The 17,928-nt window shown below is 37.2% G+C and overlaps 1 protein-coding gene across 1 annotated transcript in view; it reads left to right on the top strand.

Annotated features, from left to right (window-relative positions):
• The window catches only part of CA10 (carbonic anhydrase 10), a 346,258-nt gene that overhangs the window by 304,195 nt on the left and 24,135 nt on the right, over nt 1-17,928 (top strand). The window contains exon 5 of the mRNA XM_015817495.1: nt 16,387-16,482. Coding sequence (XP_015672981.1) covers nt 16,387-16,482 — 96 coding nt within the window. The remainder of the gene's footprint in view (nt 1-16,386; nt 16,483-17,928) is intronic.

Below are 17,928 nucleotides of genomic sequence, written 5' to 3'. Positions count from 1 at the left end.
GAATAAGTAAAGCTGCAAATTTTATCCCTGAAATGGCTTACTGGGGGCCAGAAGATAACTTGAACTTCCCCTCCAAGAACAGAGAGAGTTTGATCCAAGTTCTACCTTAGAAGCCTTCTTCCAGTTATCTTGTAATTTTTCATTTTCCAGTGGTGAAGCTTCCATGCTGGGAAAAACTAAAGGGAACTCAATCAAATACTGAGTCATATTCAGATTTATAGTGTTCCTGTTCATCTAATTTGATTCTGGGATTAAAGCGAATCATACCATTTCTAAGCAAGACATGAGTTCCATTTCTAAGACCAGAAATATAAATCTCAATGACACTTGTGAACTGTTATCACTTGGAGTGTACTTCCTGGGTCACACAAGTTTTAATAACCCTTTAAAAGATTCCTAATATATTTACTTGAAGCATTAATATTAATTTCACTGGAGCGTGTACAATGTATTTCTAATATTTGTGGAATGCTATTAGAGTAATTACCTAAAATATCTCTAAGCATCCCTTAAATATTTTGTAATTTTGTTGAAACTACAAGTGTATTGGACTATGTAATTAATTTGATGAAGTTCAAACTTTCCAGAGATGTTGACTGATTCCAGCCATAAGTTCTGCATCAATAATTAAAAGATGTTAGCTTTTTCCCCTCTGAGTGTTGCTAAAAAGAAAATAATAAAGACTTTCATTTTCAATTTTCACGCATTGATTGATTCCCAATATAAGATTCATCTATCCCTCTTGGCTTCTGTTTATACTAGTGATGGATAGCTCATGGATGGCATGCAGTTCCCAGCCTCATTTGTATGGATCTTAGAGACCACCAAGATTTTAGTGCCTTTTGTTTTGCTTTGTTTCTTAAAAAAAAGAAACTATTTTAAAAGCACATTAAGTATTTGGTAGCCATAGTGAAATTATTTTGAGTAAGTTGATTCAACAACCACCAATTCTCACTTTCACACATAAAGAACAAACGATTTCATCTCCAACTTCTCCAATCATATCATGTCAACCTCAAAGATCCCATTAAAAATAACGTAGTCCACAGCTGCAAAAATGTTGTCTGTTCTTGTTGAATAGGATGACAGTACCAAGCATGCGTGAATCAGGCACAATTTGATTCAGATCATTTATTTGATTTTCATCTATGATGTAATTCAGGTTGGAAATGTGATTTAGTTCAATGTAGAAATTCAAACAATATCAAATTGATTAGATTTGAATATTTGACTTAATCTGGAAAAAAATAGTTTCTTTGCATGTGCAGAAATTCAGGTCAATTGAAAAGCATTGTATTTGCTGATTTAATTTGAAAATCCAATTTGATTTGAAGATGCAGTTGAATTATGATTGAATCACACCTCTCTAGAATCTAACTATGTATTACAGGAGTCACGTCTTTATCACTGAATGTTGTCTTTTTGAACAACAGTTATAATAGGATATCAGAACCACAGAGTGACAATAATTTATTCATTTTACAAATAGTCCTCACTACTGATTACAATTGGGATCAGCAACACTGTTACTAAGCAGTGCAATCATAAAATTAAATATCACCTGACTGTTGCAACTGATGTCAATCCCAGCTGCAGTCATTAAGTGAATCACCATGGTTTTTTAAGCACAATGTCATATGACCATGACTTGCAACTTCTAGCCAGCTTCCTCGTTGATTTTGCTTGTTGGAAATCAGCAGTGAAGGCCACAAATGGCAGTCATGTGACTGCAGAATAGTGCGACTGTCGTAAATGTGTGTCAGTTTCCAAGAACAAAATCACAATCACATGACTCTGGGCACACTACAACCTCAATGACCAGTTGCAAATTTCCTTTTTCAGCACTACTGTAATTTTGAACGATCACTGAACAAGCAGTTGGTAGGCGAGGACCTTGTATTTATTTGGCATATCTATATATTGCTTCATTCTGGTTGCTTACAAAAATATAGAAAAATAATTATAAAATTCAATGTTATAAAATGCAGAAATCTCTAAAATTTCTGGTAAAAGTATTTATTGTGAGCCCCCTTCTAAATTATAATAAACAGTGCTTGGCTGCATAATATAGGCCTTGCCACAGAAAAAGTAAAGTTGATTGTTTACAGTTAACAGGATCTTCAGAAGGTGCCCCATTGGGATGGATCAGGTGGAAATAGATAGTCCTATAGCAGCGGTTCTCAACCTATGGGTCGTGACCCCTTTTGGGGTCGATCGACCATTTCATGGGGGTCGCCAAGCAAGGCTGTCCACCATTTTTTCCCCTTTTCCGGCGGGTGCCTTACCTCCCTTGAGCTGGGCCAGCTGGTGGTCGGCCTGCTCCGTCTCTGCCGCTTGCCAGCTACACCTCGGCCGGCGCAGGGGGCGGAACCACGCATGCGCGGTGCTCCCGGGCAGGGAAAGTCCTCGACTTACAACCGGTTGGATAGTCCTCGACTTACGACCAGTTTAGTCCTCAACTTACGACCGGTTTAGTCCTCGACTTACGATCGGTTTAGTCCTCGACTTATGACCGGTTGGGGGTCGCGGCATTAAAAAGGTTGAGAACCACTGTCCTATAGCCATCAGCTTAGGCCTGAGCCAGTTGTACACAACAGAATTAGGCTAATTTATTTGGGCTGCGAAAATACAGATAACCATTGTCATAAAGAGCTAGTGTTTTCTCCCTCTTTGATGTCATTCAGTGGTCATCCAGATTTTTGTAATCCTTCCTTAAAGAGCAGGTGGAAGTAGCTTTGGATTGCAATTGGCAATCAATTTAATCTCCCCCCATTCCATATATTTTTATCTCTGTAAAAATCACATGATCTCAAACTGACATTTCTCATGGGAGGGAAGCTGCTATTGGTGCCAGTAAATTATTCCTTGCAGGTAAAATGCCTTTTGAGGACAATAGTTTTTTCAGAGACCACAGCACACCAGGTTGAAAAGTCTTTCAGCTGGGTGACTGCTTCCCACATTACCCAGGTCCCCAGCAGACCCTCTGAATCCCTTGGAGAAACACCTGCTCTCTTTGATGTGCTCTTATGTTAAGAATGATGCAAAGAATCCAACTATCAAGGCTTTTCTACATTCAAAGAGGGATGACATTTTCTCCAAGAGAGTTCAGAATGAATCAGCAACGGCCTTTTCTGAGGGAAAACTGCCAGTTTTTGTTTTTGCTTTCTTAATTGGATTGTTAAGCCTTTTACTATCATCCCCATTAACATCATTGAAGCTGGAGTCTGAGCCTCTTCTCCCAAGGTCTCCCCATCACCCAGAAGCTAATACATAATTTCTACAAATTTTGGTGGTCCAAATTAATTTGGGGGGGGAATGCTGTTTTGGTGTCAGGTTTCAGAGGCTGCTTACTCCCATCCATTTCTGTGTATCTGTTCTGTCTCTCAGTACGAAACAGCTTGACAGGAAGTGGGTTTTTAATGTTGACTTCCATGCCCGTTATTTTTTTAACTTGTTAAAATTATTGCTATTCTGCCAGTCTACAAAATCACTCTTTACATTTGGGTCATTTACATAAAACAACATGAGCTGGCTGCACCTGGAAAAGCTGCTGTTTCTCTATTATTTAATCGCTCACCAAGCTGCTCATTTAGAGCTCCGCCTGTTGTTTTTTGCCCTGTGGGCATAAACTACTCACTCTCTTATTGGTCATCATGGTCTTTAAGTCTCCCACTTATGGGAGAAAAGGAAAGAAATCAGAATATTTTTTTTTCTTGCTTTGTGTTTGAAACCGAATAATAATATCCTAAAGGATTTCAGCAGTTAAATAAAACATTCGTGTGTAGAATGCTGAGGGCTACTTTTAGTCGCACTGTGCTTCTTCAAACAAGCTTTCCCTTGAGCCCAGTGCCCTAAACACTATGCTAATATCACCCCGTGTGTTTTATTTCCAGTAGTTTTAAAACCTCATTATCATTATTCATCTTGGTGAAAATCGGATGCCTCACATTCAGTGCCCTCACTTTATCCATTGTTGGCATCTGGTGCCCTCCTGCGATATAAATACCTTTGGTGCTACATGAGAAGAATCAGACACACTTCACAAGGAGATACTTCCGTAGCATTGGAAGTCAATTCAGCCTCAGACATAAAGTGCTCAAGCCTTTGCTACAGTGATGGGATTCAAATATGTGAACAACCAGTTCTCTGTGTGGATGCCGCTTCCGGAAATCCATTCTGGGCCTGGGCAACAAAAAATTAGCTACCGGTTCTGCCAAAGTGGTGCAAACTGGCTGAATCCCACCACTGCTTTGCTCCTTGCCTTTATGGTAGTCCGATGATGGAAGCAAAACTAGGCACGTTGAAATTAAAACAAAAGGCATTTGAATTGTGGCTCGGGGCATATACAGATAGTCCTCAACTTACGACCACAATTGAGCCCAACATTTCTGTTGTTAAGTGGGACATTTGTTAAGTGAGTTTTGCCCCATTTTACACCCTTTCTTGCCACAGTTGTTAAGTGAATCGCTGCGGTGGATGAGTTAGTTAAGTGAATCTGGCTTCCCCATTGACTTTGCTTGTCAGAAGGTTGCCAAAGGTGATCACATGACCTTGGGACACAGCAATGGTCATAAGTACAAACCACTTGCCAAGCCTCTGAATTTTGATCATGTGACCCTGGGGATGCTGGAAAGGTTGTAAGGCCAGAAGTCAGTGTCATAACTTTGAATGGCCACTAACTGAACTGTTGTAAGTTGAAGACTACCTATACAACTTTTTATTTGGCTTCACGGCTTGGAAAGGAGTGTGAATGGTCCATATCACTAAGATATGGATTTTTTCTCCATTGGCTTCATGCTGGGGATCAAAACTCCTCTTCACTCTTTTGGTTTTCCAAGCATTTTTAGAGGCAACATTCCCATAGATGCAAGTTATAGGGGCCTCAGGCATGCTTTGGCTTTTGAGTTGCGTAGTAGAGTTTCCCTTCTGCAAAGTCAGCAGGACCTGGTCAAAAAATGGTATACAGCAAGAAGAACTTATTTCAGTATGAAAGAACCACTAAGGAATGACTTGCAGAAAAAGTTTACACCATCAAAGACTGAAGCAAGCATAAGAAAGAAAGTTAAAATTGCCCCAATCGGATTTTGTTTACACTGGACAGCAAGATATTTTTAGGCTTTCGAGATTCTGACCTTATAACAATAAAGTAGCATGTTTGAATCTCTACTTTCTGTTTCTTGACCAACATCTAAAAGTTGCAATCTGCTATAATGGTAACTTCTGTTCACTATTTCATAAAAATATTTCCCAGTAAATTATCTTGGTTTGAGCAGAAAAGAGCTAGCTCTGCCATTAAAACTGAAAAAGTTGTTATAATAGTTCAACATATTAAATTCAAATGCTGGGACAGAAAATGAATTGCAAACTATCTGATTGCTTTATGCTTTAAATTTGCTGGTATGTTCCTCTTTTTCATCTTCAAGGTTAAAAGAAGGCAAAAATATATATTTTAAATATTATTTCTGGCTGTGTTGAGCTACATATTAAAATTAGGAACCTAGGTCCCTAAGACTAACTTTGTTCCTTTTCATCTCTTAAAAAACTGCATTGCCAATATTTGTTGGATTGGTCTAAGAGGATTCATACTGAGATAGACAAAGATTTCCTAAGGCATCTGGAAACTGCAGGAGAGAAAAGAAACATTTGTGGGATCATGGGATCAAAGCAGAATTTTTTAAATTATATTTCCAGCTTTACCACCACCTAACAGATGTACTTTTTTAAAAAATAGCCATCTGTTACATACACATACTAACTGCATGTATCAGCAATAGACCAGAAGTTACGAATAGGTGAGCAGAATGCATGTGCATGTGTGTGTGATTATAAATGCAAAGGGAAAGCTTCATATTTTTGGGAATTTTAGGTGTCTGCAATCCTATAAAGGATCCCTGATCTTGAAGGGACTGAGTATGGTAAGCTTTACTTTGAGTCAATTAGTCATTCCCTCTCAGCCCACTACTCACAGAGTAGTCATTGTAGGGAAAATAAGAGGCACAAGCATTATATATTCCATCTTGAGCCATACAAATAAATGACCAATCATGGCTGAAGACTAGCATAATGTATTCATGAACACCACTAGCAGTCAGAATTCACAATGAAAACTCCTTAATCTCACAATGCATGGACGATGATGAGGATGATGTTATCCGTTCAGTCAAGTTCAACTCTTGGTGATTCTATGGGCCAGATCTTTCCACATCTGATCTTGTACTATTTCTTTGAGTTTTTCTATGCTCTGGCTGGTGTCAACTTTGATAGTGTCCAGTCACCATATTCTTTGATGGCCTGGTTTCCTTTTATCACTAATTCTTCCAAACCTAATTGCTTTCTCCAGTGAATTACATGACATGGCCAAAGTAAGTGAAACACAGTTTCATGATTTTGCCTTCTAGTGACATGTCTGGTGTCATGCGCTCCAGTTCTTGCTTATTAGTCACCTTTGCTGTCCAAGGAATATGCAGGAGTCTTCTCCAGCACCATAATTGGTTTTCTTCCTGTCTTGCTTTTTTAAGGTCTAACTGTCACAGCTATAGATAGCTCCAGGAAACACAATAGAATGAACTAACTTCCATTTGGTTGTCAGGCTGATGTCCTTGCTTTTCCATATTTGGCTTATGATCATCATTACTGAGTGACCTAATGCAATCCAACGTTTTATTTCGGTATTGCATTTACTGCTATCTCTGATCCTAAGAAAGTGAATTTTTCCACACATTCTTTCTCTTCACTATCTCTTCACAGTTTGATGTTTCCTTCCTTGCAGTGGTCATATCTTGGTCTTTTTGATGTTCAGGAAGAGACCAAAATTCTCACTTTCTTCTTTGACTTTTTTTATCAGATTTCCAGGCCTTCTTTGGTTTCTGAGAGCATTGTATTGTCAGCATATTGAAGACTGTTGATGTTTCTTCCACAAATCTTTACCCCAGTTTTTTATTCTTTAAGATTAGCTTATTCATGATCATTTCAGCATACAGGTTGTATAAGAAAGGGGAGAGAATGCAACCTTGTCACACTCCTTTCACTATCTTAAACCAATCGGTGTCTCCATATGGTGTTTGTACACTGTCTTCCTGATTTGTGTACAGTGATTGCATCAATTTGACTAGATGTGCTGGTACCCCCAGGTCCTGTAGGGCTCTCCATAGCTTCTTATGATCACACAATTGAAGGCTTTCTTGTAGTCTATGAAGCACATGTAAATGATCTTTCGATATACACAAGATTTTTCCCTGATCCAGTGCAGGTTTGCAATATGGTCGCAGGTGCCATGACTCTTTCAGAAGCTGGCTTGGATATCTGGTAATTCCCTTTCTGTCTGTCCAAAGTCTGTCCATGCAATTCCCTTTCCATGATAGGGAATGCATGGACAGACTCAACCATAGTTTCAGCTGAGAAACCGTAAGCATCTTTCACCAAAAATACTAGGGAATTCTTGAAAGCTTGTCACTTAGACAAATGAGTTATCAATAAACATAATAGAGCTAAATGATTCAAAAGAGTCAATTAAAAAGCTAAGAAGGGAACAAAAAGACCAGAATACACTCTCCTCAGTAGCCAACATCTAGATAAGCAAAGATTAATACTGGGCCAACAATCAAGCAGAAAATAATGCCTAATCAAGAAATTACCAAGGAGAAAAAAAAATTGCATATACACACCAACATTGGCAGGGTAAACTACTGTATATAAACAGGGAGCAACTTCCACACTCACTTGCACTTATGATGTTTTGGGTAATGAAACAACTGTAGGCAAATAACCAAGAGCTACATATATTCTCTTCTATAAGGTATATCTCATGAGATAATTTAGTTCTACTCATATCAAGACCAACTACAATATCAAAATGGTAACCACTGCATATTTTAAGAGCTGGTAAAGTTCTAAATTATGCCACCATCCCAAATGTAGTAAACTACATTAAACTTTTCCGCACTTTCAATTGCCACTTAAGATAGGTAGCTGGAGAGCAGATGGAAGAAATAAAGGCTGTTAATATTGTAATTAATGCTCCATCTGCTACAATTTCCTGTCTGTATTCTAATGAGTTGTGTTGCATTTGTCACCTACACCAGTCTTAATTGGCTGAATATGGGAGATGGGAAGAAAAATTATTAGAGTAAATCCTACCTTCTTATACACATTTACTTGTATGTGTGAACTAGCTTTATGGATATATAAATAGCTTTCTCTGAGATTTTGACTAAGACAAAAGTCAAAATCTCTAGGGATTTTCAGGTGGAGATGGGGGTATTCCCTCTTTTTTCTAGGGGTGTTCCCTCTTTTTTCTAGGCACTAAGCAATCTAGTCAGTCATCATACAAAATTTATGTCATCAATTTATTCTAAGAGGAAATAACTGCTGGAAATTTAATCATTAAAAATGAACAAATGACAGATATATAGGTTAATTAGCAAACATCCGTAGAACTGCTGATACTAATGAATAAAAAAATAATGCTTTTTTGCCAGCTTAATGTATCTGTGCATGCATGTGTGTATGAGGAAGAGATAAGTGTCTTTGATTATGCAATCTGCTTGATCAATTTTTAAAACATGTAAGTAATTTATATTTTTGTCAAGAAATAATACATTGCTGTGATCTGATGTGGCTTTACCACTGAGCTACAGTCCCTTTCTGATAGAGGCTAAAATTATTCATTAAACTGTAGAGTTCAGAGAGACAAGAAATCTTTTTTGTGGAGAATGTGTTTTGGGGGTTTGCTGGTGATCTTTGTTCATATATTTTTCAGTGCTTGAAAAATCTGCACATTCTTTTTCATCAATGACAGTAACTGGACAAAGTTCTAGGCAAGAGTATCCACAGGGGAATCAATGAATCCAAGATGGTGAATGCAACCACACCTTCAAAAACACATCTTTTTTTTTACATGCAATGAACTTTTAAAAAGAAAAGAACCACAATCATGTGGGTATATTCACCATCTTGATTTTTTTGTCCTCCATCAGGACACCTCTAGGTCTGTGATACAAAAATCTATCACACAGTTATCATGTCATACTTCTTTGAAAGATATTTCTTGTCTCTAGCTCTATAAGATGACTCTTATCCCCAGTGCTTTTTTTCTTAAAAAAAAAAAAAAAAAAAGGTGCCGGAACTCACACACATCATACAACCCGCCTTGCTTACCCTACAAGGTTCCATCCAAAAAAGGTGCCGGAACTCCATTCTGGGCGTTCTATGAGAAAAAAAGCCCTGCTTATCCCCAAATTCAGTTTATAATTTCAATCAGACCTAAATAGCTTTATGGGAATAACCAAAAAAACTATAATATGGTGTACAATTGATGAATTAACTTTGGTTTGTTTAACTGCCAGGTTTTAAACATTTCACCTTGTAAGAATTGACAAGCAAATATTTTGGGTCTCTTTCCCACCCCTGCTCTCCAGTCAAAATAAGAGTAATTAAACTTAATACTAACCTTCCTAAAAAAAAACCAACTCTCCCCCACCTCAAAAAAAACCCTTTAATGGAAGCAAAAGAGACTCATTTGCTTTCTACCAAATTAATCTTATAAAATGAATCTTCCAAAGAGAACAAATAGTTTATAAAAGATATTTAAATTTAGAGCTAAGGAGGAATTTTCTTTTTAGTGTAGTCATGTTTTTATATAACTAAAGCTCAGATCTCCCTATTTCTATCAATTCTTTGTTGAACATGCACTGGAGACACAATTCACAACAAGACACAGTGACATCAATGAAAACAGGTGCATCACAATGTCATGTGCAAATAAAGGGATTATGTAATTTTCAATCAGTCAAACTGATGTGATAACCAAGTACATAAGTTGCATGATTTACATGATGCCATGAGGTATCCATCATCATTTGCTTCCCTCATGGAGATCCATGTCTGTAGATATTATTCAGACTCCTATTCCCCCCAGAACCAAAACTGTAAGCCAAATATATATATCTCTAACTCTTTACAGAGTCATTTTTCTTCTTGGTTGCATTTAGAACAAGCAGATTTTTTAAAATACTTGTTTATTATACTATCAAGTGCAATTTTTGCCATTTGTTTCATGCCTTCTACATGGTGTGTTCTAGATTGGGCAGGATTTTTTTTGCTAGTATTTTGGTTTAACTTGGTTTGGTTTTCTGGCCAGTTAATGCTTATGTGTTGAAATGTTAAATAGGAACAGGTTCATCGCAATTTGCCAGGTTTTATGTGGAGTAAGTCACATTCACAAGGAAATGAATGAGTGCTGAGAAATTTTAGGGAGCTTTTAAGATTGTCCAGTCAAAATTGTGAGACTTCTGAGTTTCAGAGGGGGAAATTTAATGTGTTTTACTTTGGGATATAATAATTTTTAAAAATTCTTTTGCCTCTGGCTGTCTTCAGAGGGAGCCTCTGTATGCAGATGAATAGTCTGTATTTCCGCCATCTATTTTGCATCCTATTTTAATTCCTATTTTGCACCAGAAGCAGTATGTTTATGAGATCTAAGAGGTTTGTGGATTCATTTGTGCTTGCTTGCTTTCATTTTAAAGCAGATTGTGGCAGCTACACAATATGGCATAAGCTAAGCAGGATAATCATTCTTTCTCATATGCCCCCAAACCTTATATTGTGTTTCTGGTTTTAGGTAAAATATTAATATTAATTGTTACCCATGTGTATCTTTGGATCAGTCATTGTGTATCTATGTATATAATGTCTTCTTGTATCCTCATATAAGCACTCTTTGTGTTGGTTTTAGTTCAAGTTGTTTTAAACTGTTAAAAAAGTTGAGAAAAGATCTGACAACAACTTATCCATCATATAGATCTAGAAATTTCTTTATTTAAACTTCATATGGAAATGGGAAAAGATGGCATTTGATTTGATAGGGTAATATTTGGACATGGGAGACAAGTAACTGAATCTGTTTCCCATTTCCGAGTCCCAGGTGCAGTCTGAAATGGGAAGGGGGTAGAAAAAACTTCCCCAACTTAGAAGCTGATAATAGCAGCAACACCAAACAGAACAGGACATAAGCCAAGAGAAAAAAATACCTTTATTCTGCAGAATATATGAAGCTTGTTGTGTTAACTGACACCAAAATGGGCCAGTTTCCCAATTTCAAGTACCAAAATACTATTTTTTAAAAAAAAATCAGGACAAATTAGCACATTTTCTATAACTTTGTAATCCAAAGAATTTTATCCCTTCTCAAACAAGCTAAATCAAGTAATAAAAATTGCAACTCCATACAGTCAATTTATAATGGACACAAATATTCTCACAATATAACTGGCTATTTAAGAAACTGGCTTTCTGGACTTAATCAATTGTATATCTTTTAGACTTGAATCAATTGTCTCAAAATAAATCAGGAGAGCTTTGAAATGTGTTGGTATCAAAATGCATTGCAAAATATATGTACAAACTTTTTTTTCCTAGAAAAGAATTATTTCACCAAACCATCCTGCTCTAAAGTGGTGTTTTTCAGTTTCTGTTTGACCTCAGCTTTCACTTGTACTATGCTAGATGGTTGAAAATTATGGGTATTAAGGTCCAACACAAATAGATGACACCAGCTTTGAGATACAGCATTATTTTCCTAGGTTATAGAAAAAACCTGACACTTGATAAAAATGTTTTCATGATTTTGTACATATTCCCCAATATAGGTATTTTTGAATATGAGCTTGCTAATATATTCATATTCACAAACAACTTTGCCCAATGCAATGCATTTGTTTTTTTATACGCTTCCATAATGCATCTTTTCCTCTTTTTTATTTCTCTCCCATCAATAATAAATTCCTTAATTCAACAAGAAACCGTTTAAAACAAGGGTCCCCAACCTGTGGGCCATGGCCCAATAGTGAGCTGTGAAAGGATTGCAACTGGGCCATGGAAATGGCTGGCAAGGACGCACATGCGCGTCACATGCATAAGCAGCAGGCAGGCAACAGGCGAGCACATGTATGTGCACTCCATTTGTGTGAGCAGCAGATGCGTGTGCACACTGCTCACGCAAATGGAACTGCATGCACTTACCGGGCACTCACACAGAACCATCCCCTCTCCCCTCCCTGCTGGTCTGCAAAGCCGGAAACGTTGGGGAATTCTGGTTTAAAAGAAATGTAACCTAGACCAGGGGTAGTCAACCTTGGCTCTTTTATGACTCGTGGACTTCAACTCCCAACTATGCTGGCTCAGGAATTCTGGGAGTTGAAGTCCATGAGTCATAAAAGAGCCAAGATTGCCTACCCCTGACCTAGACTCACTGCTTTGGTTAATTGATTAAAAGTTCAGCAAGGATATCTAGTTTCAAGAGAGAGAGCTATGAGAATTTTGTATGAAAGCTCAGAAAGGAGAAGGCAAGTGATCATAATTTTGGACAGTTTTAAGTTTTCATTCCACCATGTGACACACACAGTAGAGGACTTTTAGGGTTTTGTGGTTGTTGTTGTTGGCTTTAGGTTCACTGTGACAAAAAGTAAAGTAATTGTTTAAATACTGAGAGAGAAGAAAAATAAAGCAAATTGAAGATATTATCATGACAGCCATTTTGCTCTTCCTATTTAAGTCAGTTTTCTTTATTCCAACGTATTTATCCAGCTGAGGAATCAGTAGCGAGACATTTTGCTTTCCAAGCAGCTAAAATGCATCTCTCAAGGTTGCCTGGTCTATGACCAATCTGCTGTTTTATATCATAGTAAAAATATGCTCATGCAAAACAGCTGGTTCAGGTGCTTGGTTGTGAAGTTGACCAGATCTTTTGATAGTGAATCTGTCAACAGTGGATAGATTACATTTTTCAGATCCATTTCTGCATCCCTCCTGTTCCCCATGATTGTTTTATTAGTGAAAATTATTTCTTAGGGTTATTATATAAAAAACACAGTGATGTCCATGACTAGTAAGATGTGTACCTGTGTGACTTTGTACATCAAAATCAAGGAAAGAACATCCTTGCTGCTTTCATGGTTCCACTTAAGAACCTAAACAATGTAGGTTCTGCTGTATGGCTGTGTCTCTTTTGCACATTTATCTGTACTTATCCAACACCTTGAGGAAACAGACTTCCCTGTTGTAGTTCAAGGCCAGTAGGAGATAACCATCTTCCTAATTGTATTTCTTTCTTTTACAAACATTGCAGATAGCCTTTAGCACTGAATTCTTGAAAGCAAGTGAGAGCTATTTTTCACTCTTGCTGAAATATTAAGCTTGCACCTTCCCTTTCTTGTTGCAGGGGAAATGGCCACTCAAATGGATTTTTGAGAGGTTAATGTACACAAAAGTATAGGGGATGAGTGACTCATACACATTTTCTTGCCATTTCATCTTGAGAGATTTAGCTCTAGACTCAGTAGCTACATACAGACATAGTAGAGGACTTGTAAATCTCCACCATTTAGTAGCCTAATTGTGAGATGGCGGCTATATAAATGTGAAAAATAAAACAAATAGAATTCAGAGGAGTTTCTGAGTGCTTTTAATGTCTCAATCTCTTACTAGTGTATAAATTTACTTTGTGTCATGTTGATCGTATGCTGATGTAAAATAGCATCCCCAACACTGACAGGCAAGCTACTATATATAAACAGAGAGTAAACCCTGCTCCCTTCTAGCACTAAAGATGTTACCTAGACACGTAACAAAATGTATGCTAGCAAATAACTAAGCTCAGAGAACACCAAGGACTCCAGAGTTATCTCTTTCTTGTACTTTCTGAAAGGGGACAATCAGATTGAATCTCAAATGATTTCAAACAACCTTACATAGCATAGTGGTTAAGGTGTGTGAAACTAGGCTGCAGTTTCCATAACCTAAATATATATAAATTTAAATAAACAAACAAACAAACAAACAAACAAACAAATAAATAAATAAATAAATAAATAAGCAGGCATGTAAGCAGTGATGAGTCAAACCCAGGAATCTTGTCCAAAAGATTCCTTTATTCCTTTATTCTTTCTGGAGTTCAAAGTCAGGAAAGAAGGGAGGGAGGGAGAGAGGGAGGGAGGGAAGGAAGGTTGGTTCTTGGATAGAACAGCTTAGTAAGTACCACGCAAATAAAATGCCGATTCCTGAAGTAAATTGGATCCAAAGGGCGGGGGAGTAAATGGGCTTCAGATCTCTTTCAACCCAAAGGTTTTGCTTTCTCATTAGCTGGGATTGAGGAATCTTGTCCAAAAGATTCCTTGCGGGTGGTAGATAAGAAGAAAAGAAGTTGTTAAGAAACAAAGGAAAAATGTCTCCTGAACCAGACAAAGGAAGCTGGGTCTGAGCTCATAGAAAACCTTCAATCCCAGCTAATGAGAAAGGAAGAACCTTTGGGTTGAAAGAGATCTGAAGCCCATTTACTCCTTGAGTCTTTTTTTGGATCCATTTTACCTCAGGAATAGGCATTTTATTTGCATGGTACTTACTAAGCTGTTGTGTCCAAGAGCCTTCCTTCCTTCCTTCCCTCCCTTCCTTCCTGACTTTGAACTCCAGAAAGAATAAAAACTAGCATTATTCCTATTTTATTTAATGGACAGATAATCCATGAGATTTTTCAATAGAACCCCATTCCTGTGCCCATTTTGAGGATATTATTATGCTGGACTAAATCCTTTCCCTAAAGGAGCTAACGGTGAGGAACTTGATTTACAAAATAAGCAATGGTTTTAAAAATCTAAAAATATGTTGTTAGAGAAATATAAGGCAGAGGCTGTGTGAGAAATGCTAACAGTGAGAATAAATGGATTATAATTCCTGGCAAGAAGATTGGTATTTTTCTCCTACATCATCCACACTTTTAGCAGCATACATTTTTAAAAATTTTTTGCCTGAAATGCAGTAGTTATCATGAGAATTTAATTTGCATAGCCTAGATTTAAAATCATTACTGCAGAAGAGGAGAGAAAAATATTTCCAACAATATCCAGGAACACAGGATAGAACAGCTTCTGCACTTTTTTTTCATTATTAGAACAGCAACATTATCTTCCAGAGCAAAACTTACCAGTGTTATAAAATTGCAAGGTGGGAAGGCAAGTCTTAATTAGGATATTTGGAAGGGAGTGATACAAATACAGGTTTATGCACAGATAGGCTTTTTTTGGTAAGGAGATCACAAGTGTGAGGAAGGAAGGAAGGAAGGAAGGAAGGAAGGAAGGAAGGAAGGAAGGAAGGAAGGAAGGAAGGAAGGAAGGAAGGAAGGAAGGAAGGATACAGCATGTGTGTAGACAAAATATAAACAGTTAATCATGGATCCTCTAATAATAGCTGAATTTGTATAAAGCTTGCAGTACTTGCAACCCAGTCAAAATATCATTTGGACATTTATTCAGGTCTTGCTTTGGAGAGTATATGGAACAGATTATAATTTGTTTAAACAGTAATTAGATAGTCCTCTACTTATTATCAGATTATATTCCAAGAGGCTGATCATGAGTCCATTTGATTGTAAATCCAACCAAGTATAAAGAATATGCACAGTACAGTTCTTACCTTATGTAAATGATACATGTCTAATCCCAGACATACTATAATTCACAGTCACTACACAAAGGGAAACATTGCGAAGTAAACATAATGAGATCAGGAAACAGACAGGACTGAGTAATGTCCAAAATGGTGTAAATCAGCTTCCCAATGTGTGACAGTGCTGCCAAGTATACATTTGCAGTATGCCATAAACTAACCTTTTCCAGCCTTCTGGGACCTTCTAGATTGGAGTTGTGGACAGGTTTGTTGGTACCGGCAGAAGTTTGTAATTCAAAAGTTTATAAGTAAAGGACTACCTGTGAGGCCTGAGAAATTAAAGAAGGTATATCATAGCACCTAGTGGATTACTTTGGCACATGATATTGTGACACTCAGGTTCATATACTCAGAGGAATTTTAAATATGGCTTTGGAGGTTTTCTCATGAATTATCTTGTGTGAACCTTCACAGTGTGCGATTGAAAATACCTACAGTACGGCTGGCACTGCCATTTCCTTTCTCTCACATGCGTGCAAGTATCCGCCTCCAACTATCCCTGTGCAGAGCTTGGGATGCTAGGGAAAAAAGTTCTGAGAAAGGAAAGACATATGGCTGAATTATATGAGTGCTTTTGCGGCAAAGGAGCTCTAACCTCTGTAGTGAATTCAGCATCTTAATGTGTTCAATCCATTCACTGACAGTTGAGAAAAGGAATAACGGATGCACTCCTATACAAGCCAGATGACCACAGATGACCCATATAAAAATTATGTGGGCAGCAAAGCAATAATAATAATAATAATAATAAATTACCATAAAATGTACAAACTTGATGGAAATCATATTGCAAACAGATCTTCCCTTATAAAGGGGGTGTTTGTTGCTTTATAAGTGAAGAGAGGGTTTGATTCTCCACTATTTACTCTTCATTTTCCCCTCTATCCTTAGGTTCAACTAATCCACTATAACCATGAGTTATATACAAATGTCACAGAAGCTGCAAAAAGTCCCAATGGCTTGGTGGTAGTTTCTATATTTATGAAAGTAAGTATAGTAAAATTTCATAAATGTTTAATTACATTCTGCTGGGTGATTTTAAGATATTAAGAACATTGGTGCATAAGTCCAGTAACTCTAACTGCAGTCGTTTTCTACCTGGTACTCCAAATGCGTTGATATTACAACTTCCAAAATCCCCATCCAGCAAAGGAATTGTAATTCTGAGAACTATTTACAGAATGGGGAAGACAACTTTGAAGACTGTCTGCATCTGCCAGTTCTTTGGGGATAACACAGTCATACTTTAGGGTGCAAAGCAATTATACCACTTTGGAGGGAGACACAAATATTATACAAATCCATTTTCATCTTCCTGCAAATAATACTAATATTTTATATTACTATAATTGTGTTATTAATAACAAAACTCTTCAGCAGATGCTCAGAAAACATCGCAGTTCTTTTTAGAGTCTTTTTTCTTTTTTCCCATTCTCATGCTTTTGCATTCCCTCCCTCCATAAATACTTCTAGAATAGATTGTACCTAGTTTGTTTTTTGCACAAAGGAGAGGGATTTTACTCCCCAGTGAGCTAACCAATGGCCACTGTACTAAATGATTTACATACATTGAGGTAAAGGCAGACATAATATTTGGAAACCATTTCTTTATGCATGTTCCTTTCTGTATCCTTGGATGATCTCTGAAAAACAAGATTTGTAGATTTGGAGTACTGTTCACTTGGTACTAGAGAAATAGTCGGGGATAGTCAGAATAGTCAGAGACATGAAGGGAGAAGCGGAAGCAGAACTTCAGCCTGAAAAATTGATGGAGTCCAATATTAGCAGTCCTCAGACAACAGTAGCGGCCAAAATTGTGGAAACGTTTTGGGAAAAGTGTACAGTAGAAATGCCACCTTTGGTTAAGTTTCCACCAATTTTTCTTCTAATATTTCTTCTAATAAAATATTATTGTTCACTTAATAATACTATTTTACATCGCTTTCTGGGCAACCAGTCAACTCTTTGCACCATTACTTTAATTTTATTACGTTTTACAAGCTCACTAAATGAAAGAATACAAAAAACCCCAACCAACTTGATAGCGATCACATAACCCTCCTCTCAGCTTCAGTACATGACATCAATAACTGAATCCTACTATGATCTGATTGACTCATTGCCAAAACAAGATGACACCTGATTGGCTCTCTAAACACTCATGCTCATTGGCTACAATCAGATGAAGGAAAGCTACCTGATATCAACCTAAGTAAGTTGTGCTTCCTTTTTCTGGTTATTTGGCTATAACATTTCATAGAATACAGTACAGATAATTGAACAAACTATGTTGCATTGCATTCTTGATTAAATTATCTTTCCATTGATATATAATTTTATGTTACTACTCTAAAAAAAGGTGGTGTTATTAGCCATCAAACCTCAAAAATACACTTTTCCCAAAAGGTTTCCATAATTTTGGCCACTACTGTA

The sequence above is a fragment of the Protobothrops mucrosquamatus genome, unplaced genomic scaffold (assembly GCF_001527695.2).
Source record: "Protobothrops mucrosquamatus isolate PMUCROS unplaced genomic scaffold, P.Mucros_1.0 scaffold596, whole genome shotgun sequence".
Lineage (NCBI taxonomy): Eukaryota > Metazoa > Chordata > Lepidosauria > Squamata > Viperidae > Protobothrops > Protobothrops mucrosquamatus.
The sequence above is the reverse complement of the archived record's forward strand: the minus strand, read 5'-3'. Positions and strand labels throughout refer to the sequence as shown.